General features: G+C 31.0%; 2 protein-coding genes across 2 annotated transcripts in view; both read left to right on the forward strand.

Annotated features, from left to right (window-relative positions):
- Positions 1–3326: 3326 nt before the first annotated feature.
- Positions 3327–23922, forward strand: part of LOC122270013 (uncharacterized) — a 54575-nt gene continuing 33979 nt past the window's right edge. The window contains exons 1-2 of the mRNA XM_071185473.1: positions 3327–3462; positions 22940–23188. Of these exons, the coding sequence (XP_071041574.1) occupies positions 22958–23188 (231 nt within the window). The 5' untranslated portion in view covers positions 3327–3462; positions 22940–22957. The remainder of the gene's footprint in view (positions 3463–22939; positions 23189–23922) is intronic.
- Positions 8947–16466, forward strand: LOC107445548 (intracellular coagulation inhibitor 2). The gene is made up of 3 exons (XM_016059971.4): positions 8947–8994; positions 10588–11033; positions 15920–16466. Exons 1-3 carry the CDS (start codon positions 8947–8949, stop codon positions 16464–16466), a joined length of 1041 nt encoding a protein of 346 aa, XP_015915457.4.

Genomic DNA, 23922 nt, shown 5'->3' on the forward strand with positions numbered 1-23922 from the left:
TTGAATAATGAGCAAACACAAGATATAAGTAAAGGGTATAATGTAATATAATGATAAATCACATTTTTTCGTAGGGGAAGTTTTACATCAAAATGTCACCTGTTATTGTTTCCTCATAGGTACACTGTAAATTTCTGGAATTCAATTGATAGCAGCGCAATACGCATACATAGCTTAGCAAAATCTATAACATTTGATGGCCTACATGGAAGACGTTGTGCTTTCACAAAAAACGCTCTCCTGTAACAATTTGAAAATGTGGCTTGTAATTATATCGGCAAAAGCTCATCGCTTCTGCAGATTAAAAAATACCAAAGTTAAACTAGTTTCATATTTACCTAGTTGTAGGTACAGTATTTCATTTATTTATTTTTATTTTATAATCGTCGTTTTTTACTCAATTTAATTAACAAAGAAGGAGGAACTGATGTATATATATATATTATATATTTATATATATATAAAATTTCATTTGACTTTAGATTATTTAGGTTTATAGAAACTCCTGGTTTCCCATAGCTTTAAAATTACTGATTTGATGTCAGTGAGGCTGTGTTTTTCAATGGCTCTGTCGTCATATGAAATTATGCTTTTTTATGAGTTATTTTCATAACTGTTGTGAGTTTCCAGCAGTTATTCATGACTGTTAGATCAAATTTAACTTATCTGAAATCTGGGCTGTTTATGCCTACTCTGAAAATGGCGCAGAAAAACAATGTGCAGAAAAGGAACAGTTTTGGTAAAATGAAAAGTGTTTGTGTTCTATTTTTTTTTAATATTTAAAAACTTACTCCAATGGCGCATTATTTGAGCTCATAAAAATGTGCGAAAATTGACAAATAAGGCAGTGGTTTTGATAATTTTAATCTATTTGGAAACATTTTGCCAAATTGGCGATTAAAAAAACAATATTTAAGTTATTAGTCCATTCTGAAACCCAGATAATTCTTAACGGTAGGATGATATATGTAGTTTAAAATCATCGCTTTTCTTTGAGTCTAAGGCACTGAAACAGCATTTTTTTATTTTCATTTTCTTTCTTAATTTTATAAAACCTTGGGGACAGATCCTCGAAAAGCCATCTTAACAAATTACACCACAATAGCTATCCACTTTGGTATAATTGGTGCTTATCTTACATAAGATAAATATTGATTATATGTTATAATGAATTCAGGATTTACAGTAAAAGATTCTCGTGAAACTCGTTTTTGAAAAAACAGAGATGTAAGCTGTCAGAAGTCAACAATGTCACCTTTTGTACAACTAAAAACACAAAAATTTCGCCGCCAGTTTAAGCAGAGTTTGTAAGAATTCTCATATTTCTTACTTTGCTTTAAGAGCACTTGTTATATAATGGAAGGCCTAGACCAGCTTTTACCCCAAATCGTGTGTTGTGTAAGCCAAAGGTTCCGTGGAAGAGTCACAGAGGTTCTGAGAGTTTGAATTTTTTTCCCCACCTGCTATTATTATTATAACCTGTAATCAAATTATTTACTCTTTATTTGTTAATTATTTTCGTTGCGTTTATAAAAGCATTTAATTGAAGCGCTAGTGAAGAAAGAAAAGCAAAATTTAAAAAAAAATTCTTATAAAAATATAATGAATGAATTAGGAAAAGGGCACAAATATGAAAAATTGTATTAGAATTTTGCATCGAATAAAAATAACCAAATTCAGCAATGAGAATATTTGTTACATTCTTTTTCGTCCCGCAGTGGACTGATCGATAAGACACGGCTCCCAGCAGATCACCGAAGTCAAGCATCACTGGCTACGGTCAGTGTGCGAGTGGGTGACAACTTGGATCAGCCTGCGTAGGGACCGAGGGTGTGCGGTATTGGTCCTCGTTAAACTGTTCTACCGTAAAGTGCTCGACTTCGCGTGCAGGTCGTCGGGCTACCAAAGCGGGGGTGCCATCCCCTCTGCAGAGGATCAAAATTGTGATGGCATGTCTTCGGATCATCCTCAGGGATGTTTCCCAGACCGACGCCAATAGCCCATTGTGCAGCTCTAGTGCGACGTAAATGAACAACAACAACATTCTTTTTTTGTCTTAATTTCAATGAAAATCAAGTTTCAAAACATGTATATTAATTTTAAACATACACTAAAATCAAATGAGAAGACTTTGTGTCTCTCCAATAATATTTTATTTTATATAACCGTTGTGGAACAGCCGACCCAATTTTTAGGCTTACGACCCCGTATCCAAAGTTCAACCCCGTATCCTTGTAATTTTGTACCCAATCCTGAAGAAAGGGAACTCCTGGATCGAGTATTGGGAGAAATTCGCCTTCGTGGAGGACTATTCGATGGAACTAATCCGCATTTGCGCTAGATGGCGAGGAAAACCACGAGATTTTCCCACGGTTAGCCTGACGGCAAGGGGACTCTAACCCATGATACTTCTACCACTGAGGATATTTCACGTCAGCACTATATTCGGTGCAAGTCAGATGCGGAATTCGTATCAACTGGACCCCGGTTCACCTCATTGGAAGGCGAACGTTCTATCCCCTTGGCTTGCCCTAATACTTTTGATAAAACAATATGATATCAAATTTTCATTTTCTTGAACCCAATCAAGAAGACAAGGGAACTCCTGGATCATGTCTTGGGGTTCAGATAAAAGATGATCCCTCATTTAATTTTCCATATCCGAAAAAAATTAGGAACCACTGGCCTAGACACCCTATACAATAAATAGATAAACTATACAATGATTCTCATCTCTTATATCTTGTTAAAAACGCTAGGTATTCATAAAAACGAGTAGGAATTTTACGCAATTCCGGCATTTTATTCATTGTCGACAACATGCCCATGAAAATATAGCTCTATGGGATTTAATGATTGAAAATAAAAATTTTAAAGGTAGTGTAAATTAATCATTAGTTTCTTACCCAAATCGTTATACAGAAAATCTTTCATAATGTCTTTAAGGTTTTCACACAGGCTAATTTCAATGTTTCTTTCATTATAAGTTTATATTTAAATGTCATTAAACATACATTTCTATTTATTCTATTGCTATTAACATGTTTGTCCATGTTTAACAGCCAGAACTGAAATGTAATTTTTATTTAAGATATTTCCATTAAATTTGGTAATATTTATAATAGTTTGAGTGAATCAGATGTCAAGTACGTCCTTTATATTCAAATAACATTATTTTTATTGATATAGTTAGGCATATCGATTTTTATAGCTTCATTTTAATCGTCCATACGTTAGTCTTTATTTGCTACATTGGAAATGTACTGTGCCAAATGGGCTATTAGATTCTGTAATGATTTATGTTTTACTTAAAACAAAAAAATTAAATTTTATCTATGTAGCTATATGGTTTTTCGAAACCATATATATACATCGAATTCATAGTTACTTATTCACATACTTGGTTTGCATAGTGTTGCTTGCCAGTGGTCGGTCTGTGAACAATTAGAAGTCTATAAAAAGGTTAGTTATTTTTTTAAAAACATAATTATGAATTGTTATCTAAACCCACCTAAGCACTAAAGATGAGATAGCCCAAGCCCGACTCGGACTTATGATAAAATGTTTCTTTTTCTTTTTGCTACTTTTAAACAAACGTTGGGTTCAGTTGTTAAGTAAAAAAATGTAAAATTTATAAGGTGTAAAAAAATTAAAGATATGTTACTTCTGTTCATCGATTTTGTTTCGTGAGGCTTAAGATTAAGATGCTTAGGTTAAGATTTTGATTTCTTTTTAAATTTCTGTTTAATCATTTTGGGGTTTCCATCAGTATTATACCAGACGCTGGACATAGTGTCTTGGCGAGTCGGTGTGACCGAAATGCAGTTATTGTAAGTATGGCGAACTTATGGTATTTAAATGACACAACGAGAGATTATTTTTATTCTGTTAGTAAAAAGTAATATTCAATGAATCGTGAATGATGTGAAGCTAGCATCCTTCGGGGATTGGCGAACGCTAGCGAACAGAGGCGGAGCCTCCAAGCATATCGTAGTTTTCATTCGTCTGTAAAAATACATTCTAACAAAATCGAAGAACACTCATTTAATATCAGATGTATTTGCATATTATTAATCTATAATTATGTAATTTCCAGTTGTTAATTTAGATTTTTTGCAAATTGTTATCCTTACACTAAGGACAGAAGAAATTATCGGACTCATATCTCGGGTCCAGGGGGATTCGAGATCTAAATAATGCTATGCATTTCGGGCTCTGGAAGGAAGGGGGCTCGGACCTCTAAAAGTAAGCTTGAACTCATTGCCACTAGGCACTATGCATTTTAATAATACTTGAAAGAAAATCATAATTTCCTACATGCAAATTATTAGTTAAAAAGTTGAAGCCAGAATTTCGAAAACTTACCCATTGTAACCTAATCATGGTTCTGTATTTCTTAATATATTTTAAAATATGCAGTAAGCAAAAGTGTTTTTTTCTCCATTTAATCAAATAAATAACTTAAAATAAACAACTTGCAATAAAAACATAACTTATTATTGAGAATGAATTTTTCTACCCTCGTAATATTGAATTGTGTACAATGCGAAAAAAACGGAACATTTAATTAATCTTAATGGTTCGAGAGGAGAACTCAAATGTGCTAATTAATAAGTGCAGACTATATTTTAAGTTACGAAACTACGAAACTAGTCACAAAAACGCATTTTCTCAAAATAAACATACCTTTTTTTTCTTAAAGGATTCATATTTCAGACCCCTCAAAATATAGGGGATAGCCGCAATTAGGAAAATATGGTCCCCATAGTTTGGTCAGGAGAGTTATCCAACGTTTGAACCCCACAATGTTAATTTTACTTTTTGCGTATTTCACCATGTCTCGATATCCTTTAAAGCGAATTGAAAATTTTTTTGCACGCAATTATAAAACTCGTTTTTCCGAAGATAATTCCATGCAAAAAATAAATTTACTAAATATTTATTTTTTATTGTTTTACAAAATAATTGTTATAACAATTTTGAATTGTAAGGCACACACTTTTTAGCATCATTTAATATTTTTCCACTGCAAAATGCAAAATTTGAGCGAAATCGGCTTAATAGTTGCTGAGGAATCGAATTTTAAAGAAGTCGTGCATTTAATATTCAATTTCTCAAGAACTATTCGACCGAGTTTGCTCACATTTTGTATTTTGCCGCGTAAAATTAAATACTTTAAAATGATGCAAAAATTTATATAATTTACAGTTTTAAAATTTTTTCGACTATTATTGAATAAAATAATGAAAAATAATAAATATTTACTAAAATTTATTTCTTGTATGAAATAATCTTTGGCTAAACGAATTTTATAATTAAATGCAAACATTTTCCGATTCTCTTGAGATATGGCGAAATACGCAAAAAGTTAAAATTAACATTAACAAAGTTGGAACAGCTCTCCTGACCAAACTATTAGGACCATATTTCCCAGATTGCGGGTATTTGGGGATCAGAAATACAAATCTGTTGCAAAAAAAGGTATGCATATTCAAAAGAAGCACGTTTTTGTGTCTGATTTCGTAACTTTAAATATCATCTGCAGTAATTAATTTCATATTTGAGGTCACCCTTTCAAACCATTGAGAATGAGTCCTAGAACATTAAGATCAGAGCATTAGATTTCAAGATATTCAGGATGGTCCTTCTTCGGCACACTTTATGTTTTAACAGTTTCTATTTTTTTTTTGAAATTATGCAATTAGAGTAATTTGGTAAAACAATCCTTTTAGAGTTTCTGGACTGTTACTCTGACAACCAAAATTTGCGAAATTTTAATATATTGTTGTCGTTTTAATAAAATTTTTAAGACGCATTTCTCTACATTTTAAGAAGCATTTTTCATCAAATAATTATTTAATGATTTTTTTTGCACGTTTCTTTAAATTCTTTAATTTGTTTCGTGATTATCATCAGATAATTTCATATGAATATAATTTTTAAAAGAAAACCGAGCAAATGGAAGCAACATCGTTATTTATTTTTTGTTGCTAAGTTTGCTTAATTTTAGGCCCTGAACTCTGATTAGTTATCATTTGATGAATACTTCGCTATTTTTTTATACTTTTTCACCCATTGAGATTCTTTTAATTCTGTTTCATATAAAAGAACGTTTCATATTTTTTTTTTAAAGATGGAAGCTCCTCCCCCTGCTGGCTCCGCTCACTAACCCCCATAATTGCTTCTCACTCATAGTTGGGTTTTTCCTTCAACGTCAATATTTCTCACAAAAACAAAGATTATTTTCTTTTAATAACATACAATTATTGTGGCTTATGTAAGAATATTTTGTTTAGGTGTTCATCGTAACGAAGTAGTTAGAACCTGGTTTTGCTGTCTTTTACCTCATAGGGGAACGTGACTATTTTTTTCCCTCCAGACTTTCCTCTTTAAGGCATTACTCCAGTGAATTCGGCGTGACTCTTAAGGGAATTTAAGCATTTTAAGAAATTAGTGCTTCGACGCATAGTGCACTCAAAGGCAGAGCAACTGCCTCCATTTTCAAACGAATTTTAGCCATCGAAAACAAAATAATTACATTAAAAAATAAGTCAAAAAATGACGTAAGAAATATAAATTAATACGAGTAAATCTTCTACCGGAAATTGAAACTAATTCCGCAAACTCAGTTCCCTACTGCTGAGAACACGAACATCGTCGATAATAGAGAAAATAGAGAAATTGAGTGAGAGTGAGAAGTCAATAGAGAAAAGTCAATAGAGTTCTTATTGCTTTTTATTACGTTTTTTTTAAAACTTTTAATATAAAAGTTACGATTTATATCTGGCAACATATAATCTCTCTCTCTCGCTCTTGCTACTTTTGATTGACATCTACTCCAGCTTATAAAATTAAGACATAAAAATAGCGGGAGGCAAGAATAAATTTTCTGCAACAATAGATAAATAGTTAATATTTAAATCTAAAAAGCACTTATATTTCCAATAACTTTCGAACAAATTGAAATTTTGAATCAAAATTTGCGTTAAGTTCACAAATAAAAATGGTTTCTTCAGCATGTCAAATTTTAACTCCGTAATTGTTTTTTTAACATGTAGCAAATCGATAACGCATAATATTATTTTCCTTACAAGTTAAACAGTTTATAATTTTTGAGTTTTACGTATTTCCTGTACTTTTTTCGACACACCATCGCAATTTCAAATATCTAAATCTAATAAAGTTTGCGCAGAAACGCGAAATGTAACGCAAGAAAAAGTGATAAAAAGTTCGCAAAAAGACTTAAAATTGCAATAACTTTCGAACAATCTAGAATTAAAAAAAAACCTTTAAATTTAGTTCATAAGCAAATATGACCCTTTCACTATACCTAAATTTCAACAATGAAGAAGCATTTCTGCAGGCTGTAGAGCGACCCGTATGGCGTTTTTTTCTACAAATTTAACAGTTAATAATTACGAAATATTAGTAAAATGTTAGTTTGTTCATTGTTCTGAGCCTTATTTTATATACTTTTTTGAACAATAACTACAGTTCTGTACTTAAAAACGTATTTAGCTTATCTCAAGCAAAAAATAGCACAAATTAAAGTACAGGTCTCAACCAACTTGGCCTAAAGTAGTTTTTTTTAAAAGGGAGGCAATAATTTTATTTTAGCGTTATTATCAAAAATTGCAATTTTAAATTTCAGTGTCAAAAAGGAAACACTTTGCCTATTTTTATAGCATTGCTCAATCATCGAATTTATTTGAAACCGGTTTAATATGAAAAAAACGGGCGTCATATGTTTCGAAAATGCACACATGTGTAAAGAAATGATTAACGGATGAATTTATTTTCCGCATCTTACAAGGAAACATTCTACAATGATGGAAAACTTTCCTTCAATCAAGACCATAGCATAGTGCTGTATGGGGCAGAATCTATTGCAGAAGAAAATGTATAAAGTGTAAAATGGACAAACATTTAGTACAGTTATTAAATACATCATAGCAGCACAAAATCAGAAAACGACATAAAAATAAGTTAATTATATTACAGGCGTCTCATTCAATATGCATTATGCAAGTGACGACATAAATATTCGTTAAATAAGTAGGTTTAATAATCGGGCAAGGCCGGGTAGCCTGGTTGGTAGGCTCGTGTCCAAGAGGTCGTAGGTTCGATCCCTGTCGGCCGAAGACTCCCCGTGTAGTAAATGGTGACTGATGCACGTTAAATCTGTCGAGTCTCAAAGTCCTCCATGTCCCCATAACAAATCAATACCTCTGGGTGTATTGAATTGGAGATTGATTGTTCTTTGATTCAGGTCAAAATTACGATCTGGGGATGAATGATTGGGACGCCCTATAAACGGGTGGGGTCGAAGTCGAATTCTTGACCATAGATGGCGCCACGGGAAAACAGGAACAATCGCGCCCCTTTTGCCTTAACGGCATGCGTCAACAACGGACTATGACTGTAAGATGATACTTTGAGTTTTCAATGTGAGTATTGTATTTTTTTAAAATTTTTTCTTCTTTTTTTTACATTTCTAACACTTATCCCCATCGTAGAAAAATCTAGTATCGAGTTTTGTTTTTTAAATAAATTCTTCTGATATGCTTTAATTTTGCGGGTTTTGACAGAAGTTACTGCATGTATCATTAAACAAAAGTTTTCTAAGAATCAGAGTGTTTCCTTGTAGGAGCAAACATTTGTACCTTTTAAACTTATCTGTTAAAAAACTTGTAAAATACTGTTTTAAACGCTTTCGTAACTTATATTTTACAGCAAATCGAGAAGATGAAGCTGCATATTTTCGGATTTCTCTTGCTGTTCTTCCTTTTTAACGCTTCAATCAATTCTGCAGAAGAGACGAAACATGATATAAAAGTAAAAGTTAATGCATTAGCAGAAGCTAACAATTATTTAGCACTCAAACTTTACAAGCAGTTATCAAATGGATATACTAAAAACATCTTCTTTTCCCCACTGAGCTTGTCTATGGCATTTGGAATGCTTTTCCATGGGGCAAGAAATAATACAATGGAAGTAAGTAAATAAAACTTCTTATTATTAAAAAATTTCTAATGGTTTTTATTTCATTTATTTACTTTTTTGTTTTTTGATCGAGGCAATTTTTCCTGAAATTTGTATAGGAAAAAATATTACCATTAAGAACAAAATTTACTAATACAAAAATTTAGCTTGTATTGATGAAAAAGTTCTAACAGAAGATAATTCAAAAGGGATAGATTAGTTTGCTTTTTAAGAATTATTTTACAATATAATATTACATACTATTTACTATGTAATATTACATTATGACCTGTTATTGTTACTTTTGAGCAATTTTTCCATCAATTTAAAATTGAATGTCTACCATACTATTAACTCAGGAATGGAAGCCTCAATTTGAGAAATTTTTTTTCCTGCTGTTTGAAATCATCCAGCATCTGGTTTATAATTTTCTGTAGGGGTATAATATTTAGCGCATTATCTCAAAAACATTAAATAACATTGCAGTTTAAACTTTCGTATAAAGTTGTGAATGGCTTCACCGATTGATGTGACATTGTTTCTACCTAGATACTGTAAATTGTTCACAAGCAGTATTAAAAAAACGGTTTTTTAAAAAACCAGAGCATTCTATTACAAAAAGAACTTTCTAAAAGTATTTTTTTAACTACAGGTATTGAACCACTCGTTCTTGACCTGGGAAGATTCTGGATTTATTTCTCATTTAATGTTAACCGCTGGGCACCTGTCAATTTATGTCACGGTGGCGAGCCACTTTACCTACGGATTTACTAAAGTCTTTTTTATTAAAGATCTCTTTAAAAAAAATGGCCATTTTTTCTAGATACCATCTGTTTTTGTTTTTTCACGTTCTTAAATAGTCTTTTTAAATAAAAAAAAAGCAGCAAACGATATCTAGAAAAAAAAACGCTTAGGTAGAAGCTTAGAACTCACTAAACTCAAAGAATGGAGATCCATCCTAATTTTCCAAGAGTTCAAAACCTTTTTTCATTCAATTTATTATTTATTTATTTATTTAATTTGAAGATACTTTGAGACATGATGAAATAATTTCAGATGTAAAAGCTTGTATTCTGTGTCCCTTGTATTCTAAACAAAGCTTAGAAAATAAAATAAATGTGACAAAATAGGATAATCTGATTATAAAAAGTTTTTTTTCTAATTTAAATTCTAGGACAATGAAAATTTAAACAAGAATGTTTATCTTGAGATTGAGAAATAACCTGACAGGATGACGTATTAAATTTTTTTTCTCTTACAAAACTACTCTTAACAAGTTTTGTAAATGAAACTTCACATTTTTTTAAACCTTTTTCTTTTTTAAGTTTTAAACGTTAAATTGATGGAATGTAATTACATAATAATCTTAATGAATGTGCACGGGTTGATTCTGTACAATGGTTACAAACTTAGAGAAAAGGTAGGGAACGTTATCAATGTACAGTGTGCAATAAAATGCAAAGGAAACCTTAAGTAACTTTTGATTTAATGATGAAATTATCACGTACTACGACTCAATGTTAATAATAACGATAATGTAGCATTTGGATTCATTTCTAAGTTTTCAGAAATAAACCAATTAGCTTAAGTTTATTTTCTTTTCAGGTCCTTAGGAATGCATTGGGCTACGAAGCAGCGGGCTTAAATTCTGATGAAGTATCAGATTTGTTTTATCATCTTTTAGAAGAAGAACTCCCTCCTGCTGATACTAAAAATCCTGCATACCTATTGGAAATTGCCAATCAAATACTAATCAAAGATGGATTACATTTAAATGAGGCGTTTAAAGAAGAATTAAATAATCTTTTCCACGCACCAATTGAAGAAGTGAATTTTGGGAAGGATTCTTCTGAAATAATAAAAAGCGTCAATCAATGGGTCGATGAAAAAACTCACGGTAAAATCACGAACCTGCTTCAGCAGCTTGATCCAGGAACTGCTCTTCTCCTTCTGAATGCTGTTTATTTTAAGGGTAACTGGGAAAAACAATTTAACCCAAAAGTTACAAATGACCAATCATTTTTCAATGATGGCGTGGAGGCAAATGCTAAGTAAATACAATTCTGATTTTATTTTTTTGAAAAACAGTAACTTGTTTTTGATGTTATACTGCGTAATTAAGTGCGCCATTGTTTTTTTAACAAAGCAAAAGATATTAGTCCCAAGAATTCTCTTAACGATTTCATATGTATAGGGTGTTTACATTAGAAATACGCAAACTTTTCTGTTAATGAAGAGAAACTTTTTTAGCAAATATTCATCAACGAGTTTCTGAAATACATTGATGTATTTATAAGGCAGGCAATAGAGCAATAATTTTTCTTTAATAGTCTATTAGCAGGGTTCGATTTAGAAATCTAGGAACCGTAAGCACAGGATTTTCTTTAAAAGTAAAAAATTTTTTTTGAGATTCCTTAAACTCATCTATAATACTCTAGCATTAGATCTACACCGAAGAGCCATTACATTATGACCACCCTCCATCTATAACAATGGGCTCCCCCAGGGTTTCATGGTTTCTCGCCCAGGAACAATGTTTTCATGGGACACATTAGGACCCATAATCCTCATAGAACAATCCCTGACGTCTGTAAGCTACTTGAACATAGTTCATCCATTCATGGCAACAGTTTTTCCTGCGGGGGATGGTGTTTATCAACAGGATAATGCACCATGTCATAATGACCGAATCGTCATAGATTGGTTCGAGGAACATTCCAGTGACATTCAAGTCATGTCTTGGTCCCCAAATTCACCTGACCTTAATCCAATAGAGCATTTATGGTCCTACTTGGAAAACCCCCTCGCAATGTGAAGGAATTGCAGGACCAGTTGGTGAGCGCTTGGTACCACATACCTCAGACTACCTATCAGCACCTTGTGGAATCAATGTCACGGCGGGTGCTAGCAGTTTTGAGGGCTAAAGGTGGTCCTACATGTTATTAGCAGGGTGGTCGTAATGTAATGGTTCTTCGGTGTGTATTGTTAATGAACACGATGCAATGCAAGTACCACATATTTCATATAATTAAGAATATACAAGGCAAGATATCATTCTAAAATCGGCTACTATGACCCAGGGTGGTACTGTAGGTTTACCTCCTGTTACTATTTTTTTAATGTATGTGACATTAATTTGCTATTATGAATGACGTTAAAGAGATTCTTTCAATGATTCAAAACTTAACGATCAGCTTCATGATGCATGCATAATTTGAACACTCTCTTGGCATCCTCGCATTTTGTGCTTACAGAAACGAAGTTTCTGACCTGCTTGCTGGGGAAGGGAGCGAATTCATCTTCCATCAAACTGCGAGCTTCTGAGGACCATTCCCTATTTTTGGGCTAATATAAACACAACTTGGAGGACCCCGCCTGAATATGCCTGGTATGCTGCTTAGTCCCCTGGACTGTCATTGCAGTTGTCCTGACTAAGACTTACTCAGACCTCTCTATCTAGACTTAGGCCTAGTCACATTAAGAGTCTAAGTTTTAACGGAAAAGAAGGGAATTATGCTGTTCTGCCATAGCTTTTCCCTCCCATATCTCATTGGTGCCCCTGTTGGGAAGCTTTATTAAATGAGGGGGATGCAGTTTTTTTATTTAATTGTGTTGCATGGTCTCCCCGACTTCGTTTCGTTTTTCTAAGCCAAGGGGGATTAGCAACAACACAACAATAGAATATGCACCTTAAATCTTAAAAAAGTCATAGCAATATTTAATAATAGACCTTAGAAGTTACACTTGCATTTTATTAACTGTAACTATGTGCAATATGTCTTAGTCGAAAGGAATCCAGCCCGTGCTTCTCAAAATAAATTGTGTTTTCGAAGGTTAACATATCATTTTATACAGTGAGCTTATTATTTATCTAAGCTTTTAACAAGAATCACATATTAGTAGGGTACTTTATAAGACAAGAAGCAACTTAATCAAAAAAATTTTTTCAGGTCAGATTTATCAACTTTCTAGAATGATTGATGTTCTTGATGGTTGTTATAGAATTCTTCCTTGTTTAAAAATATGGACAATTTAATGTTCCTTATTTTAGATGTTTTGAAACGACTTTCATTTTAATTACTTTGAGTCTTTTTATGTATTGCAATATTTTGCTTGTTTTTTTTGCATATTTTACGATTCAGTTTTATGTTGTTTATTCTCTGATCCTTCTTGAAGTATTTTTCTTTCGTTTCCTTTATTAGCTCTACTGTAGATGGTGCTTCCTTTTCAGAAAACTCAGTTAATTATTTTGACACATTAACCTCACATTTAAATGATTTTTCAATTGGTAACTCGCAACCCGAAAAGAAAAATACAGTTGAAATCAAATGATAGGGCCTAATCACGCGGCTGTACCTTAGAGGAGATATTAGGATTGTACCTAAATTACTCCTCAAAGGGTTGTACTTGGCGTTATCTATTGCTACAACTTGGTTTATTATCACGCTGAATCAATTTTTGGATCAGAAAATTGGATACCTGTAAGCGTCGGCAAGTATGTACTGATTGTGAATTGTGACATATACAAAGGCCACGATTTACGTATGCGTGGCGCAGCTTGCAGGTACCCAATTGTTATACCATTCCTAGTTGATTTATGCTCATGTCCTCTAAGACTTACGTAACTTTAGATATAGAATTTGAACAGAGGTGGTCACTATTTTGCGCTAGACTAAAGGTCACGGTTTTTAGCACGTGGGTGAAGCATATAGTTTCTTAGTACATGAATTGTCCCGTTCTGGAGAACAATTTAAGCTGAAAATTAAAATATTTTAATTAAGGACTATATAGTTTGATGGACTATATAGTTTGAGAGCACATAACGCTTTTGCTGCTTTTTGAGCACGTGATTTTTGCGTATCCGGCAGCTTTCTTTCAGAATTAATATGAACCTCTAATTTCCAAGTTCCAAATTTTCGAGCTCTTTTTTTGTCAAAATTCACTCTTGGTGGAAATGATAAAGCTTAGCTGGATTGTTCCTGCTCGGAACTTCAATATTTTTAACATGTTGAAACATACTATTCTTTGAAATGATCTCTTCCTACCAATTATGCTCCAGGTAATATGCTACGATATTTCTCTAAATTTCACCAACTACTGTTTTCAATCATATCCCGTCGACTGATGCAGTTTTTTAATAATTGAGAAGAAGAGTTCTAAGAATGCCGTTACGTTTTCTTGTTTATTTTATCAAAGATTTACTTTCGCCAACTAACTACGATGACCTTTTCCTGAAAAGTGCCATCTTCTTTAATATATATATATATATATTTCTCTTACACGGCGACAAAAAAAGCCTCATTACAACTCCCCGAATGGCAACGCTAGAAAATCGACCAATGATTGCCGCTAAAAATGTCACATGCCAAATCTAGTTGAGGTGGATCTACATATAGCACTTTTAAAAACGGAAACTGAAATAACCAGAGAGAGAGAGCATTCTCACCAAATGTGATCTCTTCCGAAATTCACCCTATCAGCTGCGGCAATCTCATACTATTAAGCTAGGCAGAAGTGAGTAGTCTTTGTCGATAGATCTCTATTTTAGTATTTTGTCGAAAGCGCTTTTTTCACGAATAATTATTTTTTTTAAAAAAAGTTGTTATATGGATTTAAATGATTGTTTTGAATTCTTAGAGTTTCGTGCATCTGCAATGTACTTAAGTTAGTAGCGAGCGAAACGAGCTTGGTTTGCGAAGCAAACCATATAAGATTGCGTAGCAATTATCGGGGGTTGGCGAGTGTTAGCGAGCAGGGGGTGCAGCCCACTAGCATATAAAAGAGTTCTATCTGCAAATAAGATACCAACTGTAGTGGAACAGCTCTCTATCCAACTTCGTTACCAGCTGAGCTGTTGATGATCATCTTAGACATCTTCTTTCAACAAAATGAAATATTAATGAACTCAAAGAACCTTTTTTTTGAACTTATTATTTCAACGGTGATTTCATTTGTACTTCATTTTTCATTTGTACTCATTGTAAAGTGGTCAACTGACCTCAAGTTAATATTAGTTTTAATTACAACATATATTTCATTTTGAAATATGTTTCGAAGTAAATTGCCCCACTAGAAACAAACAGTCAAAATAATTTATTTTCTATGTGCATACGTAATCTATATACATAAAAAACAAAAGTCTCACTCAATCACAGATTAATTTACTGCCTCATCTATAACGCCTCGCACTAAGCCAAAAAGCCAAAATTTAGATCATAGGCTCATTATGAGACAAATGGAGAAACTTAAATGTTTATTATAGATGTAATGAAATTATCGGGCTAGTTAGGGATAATTAGACCGATTGACAACTATGCTAAATAATGTATTCGCTCAAACGCAGACCAGGTAATCTTTATCAGGTATAAATAAAGGCAAAAACAGTTTCATATTGATACGTTTTAATTATAGGTGGTTAATCAGAGGTAAATAGCCAAACTGACAGTAATGTTAAAAAACGCATTTTATACCAAGAAAGAAGCCTCAAATTTGGACCTTTATGAGATGAACAGAAAGACAAAAAAAAGTTTCAGTTTAATATTTATAATTATTAGGGAAATTAAGTGTTAATTAGCCAATTGGTAGTAATGCTAAATGACGCGTTTTTGCCAATATGGAATGCGGCTAATTGCTCCTTAAAATGTTGATAATAATCCTCACTTTTTATGTAAAGTTAAATACAGCATTTTATCGTATTACAAAATCTTAACTTTAAATTTATGGCACAATTTAATAATGTAAATTTTTTATAACCTTAATAAGGTGTGTTTAATTGAACAATATTCCTATGATGAACCATAGCACCGTGTAATGATGTTCAATAATGTGGTTCAACTTAGTTCAAGGTTAAGTTTGCAATAAATTAGAACTATATTGTGATTCAACATTTTCCTAAATTTCTGGTACCTTTTTCAAACAAGCTATTTTTCACTTGTAGGCCAGTTCCTTTCATGCACATGACAGATGTATTTAAATATGCCTCAACTGGTGACGCACAAGTAATCGAGCTACCATACGAAGGAAACAACATAAGTATGATGGTTTTACTACCTAAAAAGCTTGATGGATTATTGGCCGTAGAAGAGAATTTAACTTATGAAAAAATAGCCTCTGTACGAAAGCAGCTTTCTAAGATAAAAGTTGTTCTTTCGCTTCCAAAATTCAAGGTTGATTATTCACGAGACATGACTGGTGATTTTAAGGCTGTTGGCGCAGGTGAGGCTTTTGACCCTTCGAAAGCCAATTTCACGGGTATTGCTGATGCAGGTCTATATGTCAGCCAGGTTATACACAAAGCAGCTGTTGAAGTAAATGAAGAAGGAAGTGAAGCAGCTGCTGCGACGGCTGTTATTATGCCTATGATGGCAAGACCCATGCCTCTACCTCCTGTCATGGTGTTCAACGCAAACCACCCATTTCTATTTGCAATTATGGACAACAGGAATGAAATGATTATGTTTGCAGGCCGTGTCAATGAGTTATAAAGTATTCATTGCGAAAAATATGCAATTAATCAATGTAACATTATTAAATAAAAAATATTTATTTTTATGAATGTATTCTTGTTACTGTCTGGCAATCACGAGATGAGTTCTCGGTGAGGTTGCTTTCAGTTAGATCGGGAACTGATGTTATGATTGGCAATCACGAGATGAGTTCTCCGTAAGGTTTCTTTCAGTTAGGTCGAAAACTCATGTTATGATTGGCAATCACGAGATGAGTTCTCGGTGAGGTTTTTTTCAGTTAGATCGGGAACTCATGTTATGATTGGCAATCACGAGATGAGTTCTCGGTAAGGTTTTGATTTAGGCAGAAACAAAAGCTAAGTTTGATATAAGTCTAGTCTTTAAAATTATAATAATAGAATATTTAAAATCTATATGTTAAATATTATAAAAATGTATTGAAATTTAATTGGAATGATATTTATATAAACTACTTATGAAGTATATTTAACTGCCTTTTACTTTTAATACCATAAATTTATTATCACTCTGCCTTATTATAAGATCTTCTTCATGCTTGAGATAACGCTCTCAGATAAAGAGGTATTTATTTCATTTATTGGCATTTGGTATTATTACTCTGATGGTATTTATTGGCATTGAAAGGGCTTTTGACAAAGTCCCTATTGAGACTATCATCAATGCACTTAAAACCAGAGGTATCAATTCAGTTATCACCAGATGGATAACTAATCTGCTGTCCTCCAGGGTATGTTTGTTGGCACTAGTATGAAAGTTCATGCTACTTCAAGCTGCCCTCAGGGAGGAATTTTGTCCTCCATCCTATGGTGTCTGGTTATGGACTCTTTGCTAGTTCGACTAGCCAATCTTGGCATTCCCTGTGTTGGGTATGCTAGTGATGGTGTTATTGTTGTCAGAGAAAAGTATGGCAAAGCAGTCTCTGTTCAAGAAGTAACTAGATGGTGTTCTGAATCTAGCTTATCTGTTAACCATTCTAAGATAAGTCTTGTGGCATTCACCAGAAAAAGGCGTCTTAATCTAGGTGATGTGTGTTACCTTGATTATATGTTAGAACTCACTGAGAAAGTCAAGTTTCTCGGGGGGGATTTATGACTCCAAACTTAACTGGTTAGCAGAATAAACGAACCTCACGTTTTAGTTGTTCATCTCATCAAAGTAACGAATAACTGTATTTAGCATCTCTCGAAAAAATGCTATTGTTCGAGACCAACTCATGGTGGTCAAAGTTTACCACAATTAGGTGATTTTCTCTAATACTTTTTCCTTTTAAAGGTTCGTAAAACACTTTTTTTTCCACATTATCTAAATTAAAACTGTACAGTAGTAATGCAGTTTTAATAAGTACCAAATATACTAATTTTACCTACATTAGTGTGTTTGGTATTAATTAAAATTGCTCTAATTACCATAATGTAGGAAGTGCCTATTACCAAAAATAATTAAGCACCATTAGCGTCAATAATAGTATGGCGATTTTTTATGTTCCTTCCGAATCAGTAACATTTTCCCGTTACTTTTACTATTACTCAGTGCATAGTTAATTTATTTTTTTATTTCAGTTATAGTACCTATTGTCGACAGTAATTAATTATCATTTACGTGAAAAATAATAAGTCGAGTTTTTGCTTTTCTTCTAAACGAATTAGTGCCATTCCACTATTAATTATACTTTTTAGAACAGAATTTATTTATTTTTTTCATTTCAGTTTGTAGCTATTACTAATTCAATTAAGCATGATAGGCATCAATAATAGTATGACAATGCATTACGCTTCTCCTAAATTAATTAAAATCATTTCTCCATTAATCTTTATCTTTAGTGATTAGCATATTTTTTTCTATTCCAATAATTATTTTTAATTAAATTAATCATACATCATTGGTGTCAATTATAAAGTGGATATTTTTTTTACCATTCTCATATATGATTAGTATAGTAGAGCTTAGTCAGTTTTAGTATAGTAGAGCTTATCAAACATAACGCATAAAAAATAATTAAATATCTAAGAACGTGTTATAAACTCTTTTTTTTTCATTAATGAGGGCTGCAAGTATCACTGACTCTATCTTTAAAATCGCTTGCAGTTTAAATATACCTTTAATGTGCATAACATTTTTATTTCCATTTTGACTTTAATATATTAAGAGTGGTGAACACCCTGCGTTTATCTGAGTTCTACTTTGAGATTCAAGACTTTAGTGATGGCTTTAAGATAATTTCAAGACTTTAATAGGTATATTAACGGAGACATTATCATTTTTTTAAAAAATAAACTGAATGTAACTGTTAAAAATGATTTTTAAACGTATCAACGAATTATTCTCCTAAGTTATTTTATGGTAAAAACCTGTTCTTTTGGCGACGCTACCCCTAGAACTCTTCTTGCTTCTTGGTCAAGCATATCTCTATCTAGAATTCAATGAAATTAGTCAATTTCTGAAAAATAAAATTAAAAAAAAATGTGTTTGTTAACTTTTATTTCTCAAAAACTATTCGAATGATTTCGTTTTAATTTTGTATTTTGTCATACTGAAACGGAGTAAAAATTATATGGTTTTCAGAATTACATAAGTTTAAAATAGAAACTCAGTTCTAATTACATAATTTAAAATGGCGAAAATGATTTGTACACCTTACGATTTAAAACTATTCCAACCTTTTAAATTAACACAATAATAAATAAATTTTAATTTTGCTACAAGGAATTATCATTGGATTAACAAATTTCATAATTATGTGCAAAAACTTTTCCATTCGTTTGAAAATTTCCCAATATGTAATGAAATGCGTATTAACTTTAAGGGGCCCAAGATTTCAATTGTTTTTCTAACTTAAGCAATTGAGACGAAAAAGTACAGCTGTTCCCTTTATTTCGAGGATTAAGAATCCAAAATAGTTGGATAAAAAGTATGTTTATTCAGAAAAAGTTCGTTTTTGTGCTTATTTCCATAACTAAGTTCTAATTAATTACCGTGATTGAAGTCATCTCTTTGAGCTATTATTTAATTTGAGAAAATTCAATTCACTAGCACAAATTTTATTCAAATTGATATCTTTCTTATTTTGCGCCCTGTATATTTGAATATAATCTATAAGAGAAATCCCTTATTTTATTTATTTGATATTATTATTCCTATTTTTTGCTGTTAAAATTATTTTTGAGGAAATTTTTACACGGTCAAAAAAATATATTAATAGTTACATACCTAAACCGTAGATTCGACTTTTATCAACCAGTTCCTAAGTCATTGCACTTTATTCGCATTTATGAAAGAAAACAACAAATAAAAATATTTAGCTATGAGTAACTGTCACATATTTAGGTGGATTGTAAATTTCTAGTTGATGTGTAAATAAACAATTTCACTATTATCACACTATATTTACAAGTTGTTATCTTTATGCAACCCTTTTTATAGAGCAAAGTGATATTAAGAGTTATTTGGGAAATTACACAATGCAAAAGATTAAAAAAAAGATTTATATTTTATAGTAAACTAAAAGAATATGGGACACTGTTCTTTTTCCGCATTTTAACTCAGTATAAAAAGGATAATCTGTGATTCTTCTTCATAAGTTTCTTATTTTATTTCAAAATATCGTGAAACTTAAATTGGAGTTAAGAAGTAAAAAACTGTAAGTTCTAACTTTAATATGTTATGCTTATATATTATTACTATCTTTTTTTCATATTTTTAGATTTAAAAACCTTCTACAAAAATTCTACATATTGTAAAAAATTTTTATTAATATAGATATTTTAAATCTAAACGTATTTTTACGATCACTTGATCGAGCCAAATACTATAATACTTTTTTTGATGAGGTTTTAAATTTTTTTAAAATTAAATATAAAAATGTAACGTAAAAAGCGAATATACGATTTAATGTTTATTCAAATGAAATTATAATAATTCTGATTAAAATACAGTTAAGTTTCCACAGTGTAACTATAAATTCGAAGTTCCTATACATACGTATTAAGCACTTTTAGTTTTTATTCAATGATTGTTTTTGCTTTTAAAATTAGATATCTGTTATATTTTAGAAGAAAACTAAATGTTCAAGACGACTGTTTCTTATTGTTACAGAACAAGTAAACTTGCAATTATTTTCCTGCATTTCCTAGAATTGTGCTAAAGTTTAAAAACTTTTAATGTAGTTTAAAAGTCTTTCACATTGTAAGCAAATTATGTTAACTGATTTATTTAATTTTATGATTTAAACTTATTTGACTTTAAAGTACTTTTTTTTTCTTTTTCGTTTTTTCATAAAAAATCCATAAAGGGATTGCTTTAGTGAATAGTTATTTTAAAAGCAATAGACAAAAAAAGTAATGAATTTTTAGAATTTTTTCATACAAAGTTATGAATTTAAAATTTTCTGATACTTTGAGGTCAAAGGAAACGGTCTTTAATTAAATTTTGTCAAGTGTGAGAGATGTTTCATAACGTTATTATCTAATACCATAAGAATTATTTCTCACAATATCTTATGAAATTCTCGTTGTCAGCTTAAAGCTTTATCTTTTATCAATAAATAAGGCAAAAGATCATAAAATTTAAGACACAAATGATAAATAACACTTATCTATTCTATAAATTTAAAAGAAATACTGTTTTCTGGATATTTACGGGTAAGTTTATTTTTTCCCCAAATTTGTTCTTTACTTTTATAACAAAAATTTTAAAATTTCGATTTGACTTTTAATTTTGACTTTCACATGTAAACTTTTTTCAATTAAATTCATGTTTCAGATGACAATGCGTTTAATATTTCTTTTTTTCAGAAATAAGAGAAATACCGAATCAAAGCTATTTAAATAATAGAATTTACCCGTTAATTTGTCGACAAATATTTCTATCAATTGTTTCGCAGATTGTTCCATCAGTTAAAGAACGCTTAAATATATCACTTTTTTTAAAAATATTTTATTTATTTAGTTATATTTTAAATTTCGATGTTTTTGATATGATAAAAATATATTTTTGTTGAAGACCAAGGATTTATTTTGAAACAATAATTAGCTACATAAAAGAGAAAAAAACTTTTGAAGGAATTTAACGATTGTCTATTTTATCTTGCAATTTTTATTTTAAAAACCTTTGTCGAGAGAATTTCAAATCCGAATTATATATATATTTTTAAAATATTTATACATATTCTGTTTTAAATCACTATGCGTTTAACTTGCAGCAGAAAATGATTAGAAATGCCAATTTTTGCCACTAATTCTTTAGGAGACATCGAAAAATGTAATTAATGATTGATTCATAACAAAACATTTAGTTGTTGAGATGAGATAAATTGAATTGATTTTTCTACAATAATTACCAATAGCATGTATGTATGGACTTCGAATACTTTGATTTGTTTATCTCAAAACGTCAAGGTTTTTTTAAAAAGGAATTATGTATATAAATGTATGTAAACTTGAAATTCATTTTGAAAAGAACCAACTAACATTATAATATGTAGTATTTAACTAAAGGTTACTGGGAACTAAATACTATTATATATTTTTATTGGATTTTTTTTTTCTTATAAAAGTTTAGAGTCTTTGAAAAAATTTAAGGTATTTCCTGTGGAATCGAATATAGTTTTTAAAAAAGTGTTCTTTAAATTTATGCAAGAAAATTAAGTTATTTAATTATTAAAATTATTTAATTATATTCAGATAATTAAATATAAATTATTGTACTTAGTATTACACTTAAGTTCTTAGTAATTTTTTAAATGCATTTATTTTCATTAAATTTTTAAAATTTCGCTAGGTAATGTCCTTTATAAACTCAAATATTTAAAAGTATATTTTATGTAGCGAATAGTTATTAACTGGTTACTATTTTTGAAAGATGCAAGAAAAGTTATTTCAACTGTTTTAATGCTGTGTTAATTGTAGCACACTGATTAAAAATTTTTTCATTAACTTTCTGTAATAAGTTTGTAGTTTAATAAAAAGTAGGGGAAAAAATGAAAAGCTATGAATAGGAAAAAATTAAAATAAACTGAAGCTAAAAGTAATAACATTTAACCATAAACTGTAATTACATTGCCGTTATCTGAATTTTGATACGTAATATTCCTTTCGGCTTTTTATAATACATATTTCCACTAAGTTACAATTATTCTGCTAATTTTGCCATACATAAAAGGTTATAATAATACAGATTAATATTTCAGAAGTTAGAGCTATTTTAATTTTATATTTGTTAATCACCCAAACAAAGCTCTTCAGTCAGAATCTTAATAAAATACAATGATAAGGTAGTATAAATATAAATCGTCATTTTAGTAACATTGCAAGCACTCTGGAAAACAGCTTTATTTTAATTTGGCCTTCTATGTTCGATTTAAACAAGTTATGCATCCTTTCTAAACGATTTTGATATTGTTTTAACTTCAAGTAGCACTTTAAATTGTATTTGATTTTCAATTTGTCTCAAATGAAAGTTTTGTTTTATTTCAGAATCGTATTAGGATAACAATGAAGGCTTACTGCGTATTGTGTCTTCTCATCACTATCCACGTCGTCGCTAATAAAGGAGAAGTGACAAATGAAGATCTTCAAAAATTTGCAGATGCTAACAATCATTTAGCTGCAAACCTTTTTCACAGAGTCATCAAAGGAAGTTCAGACAATGTAGTTTTATGTCCCGCAAGTTTGTTGACCGGATTAGGAATCATGTTATATGGAGCCAGAGGAAATACTCAAAAGGTAAGTGCTTAAACAAATTATAAAATATTACTCAGTTTGTATGTCGACATATGCTGTAATTAAATTTGAAGTATAGAAAAATATGTGCAGGATGTTACTCACATATTTTCCTCTCAAAATTATCATATAAACTTTAAAAATAGAAGAGAAATTTTTTTGACAAGAACGAAAAAATATTTCCGGACCTCCGACGTCACCGTTGCTGCTTTGAGCGTTCAACTTAACATAAATTTTGTTTTATTGCTTAAAAATTATGAGGCTTAGAAACTTAAAATTGCAGAAAAGTGTACAAGAATTCAGATGAAATAAAAAAGGAACTTTCTATGATTTTTTCGAGAATTATTAACAGTTGAACTTGTTGAAAAAAGTACTATGCGGGCCACTCTACAGCCCGCAGGAATACAACTGCAGAGTTGAAGCAGAGTTGAAAGTTGATTAAAAATTTTTTGAAAGTTATTACATTTTTAATTGCTTTTTTGAGAGATTTTCCTCCATTTTTTCCTGTTTTACGTTACATTTTGCTTTGCAGCTCAAAATTTATAAGACTTAGAAACTTGAAATTACGAAGGTGTGTGAAAACTGTACAAATAGTTCGATGGGATAAAAAAATACGATTCGATTATTACTTCGAGAATTATTAACTGTTAAAAATTTAAGGTAAAAAACTTATTAGTTTTTTTCCCATAAATTTAACAGTTAATAATCTACTGTCAACTGATCTATGTCGGTTGAAC

The sequence above is a fragment of the Parasteatoda tepidariorum genome, chromosome 1, assembly GCF_043381705.1.
Source record: "Parasteatoda tepidariorum isolate YZ-2023 chromosome 1, CAS_Ptep_4.0, whole genome shotgun sequence".
NCBI classification, from domain to species: Eukaryota; Metazoa; Arthropoda; class Arachnida; order Araneae; family Theridiidae; genus Parasteatoda; species Parasteatoda tepidariorum.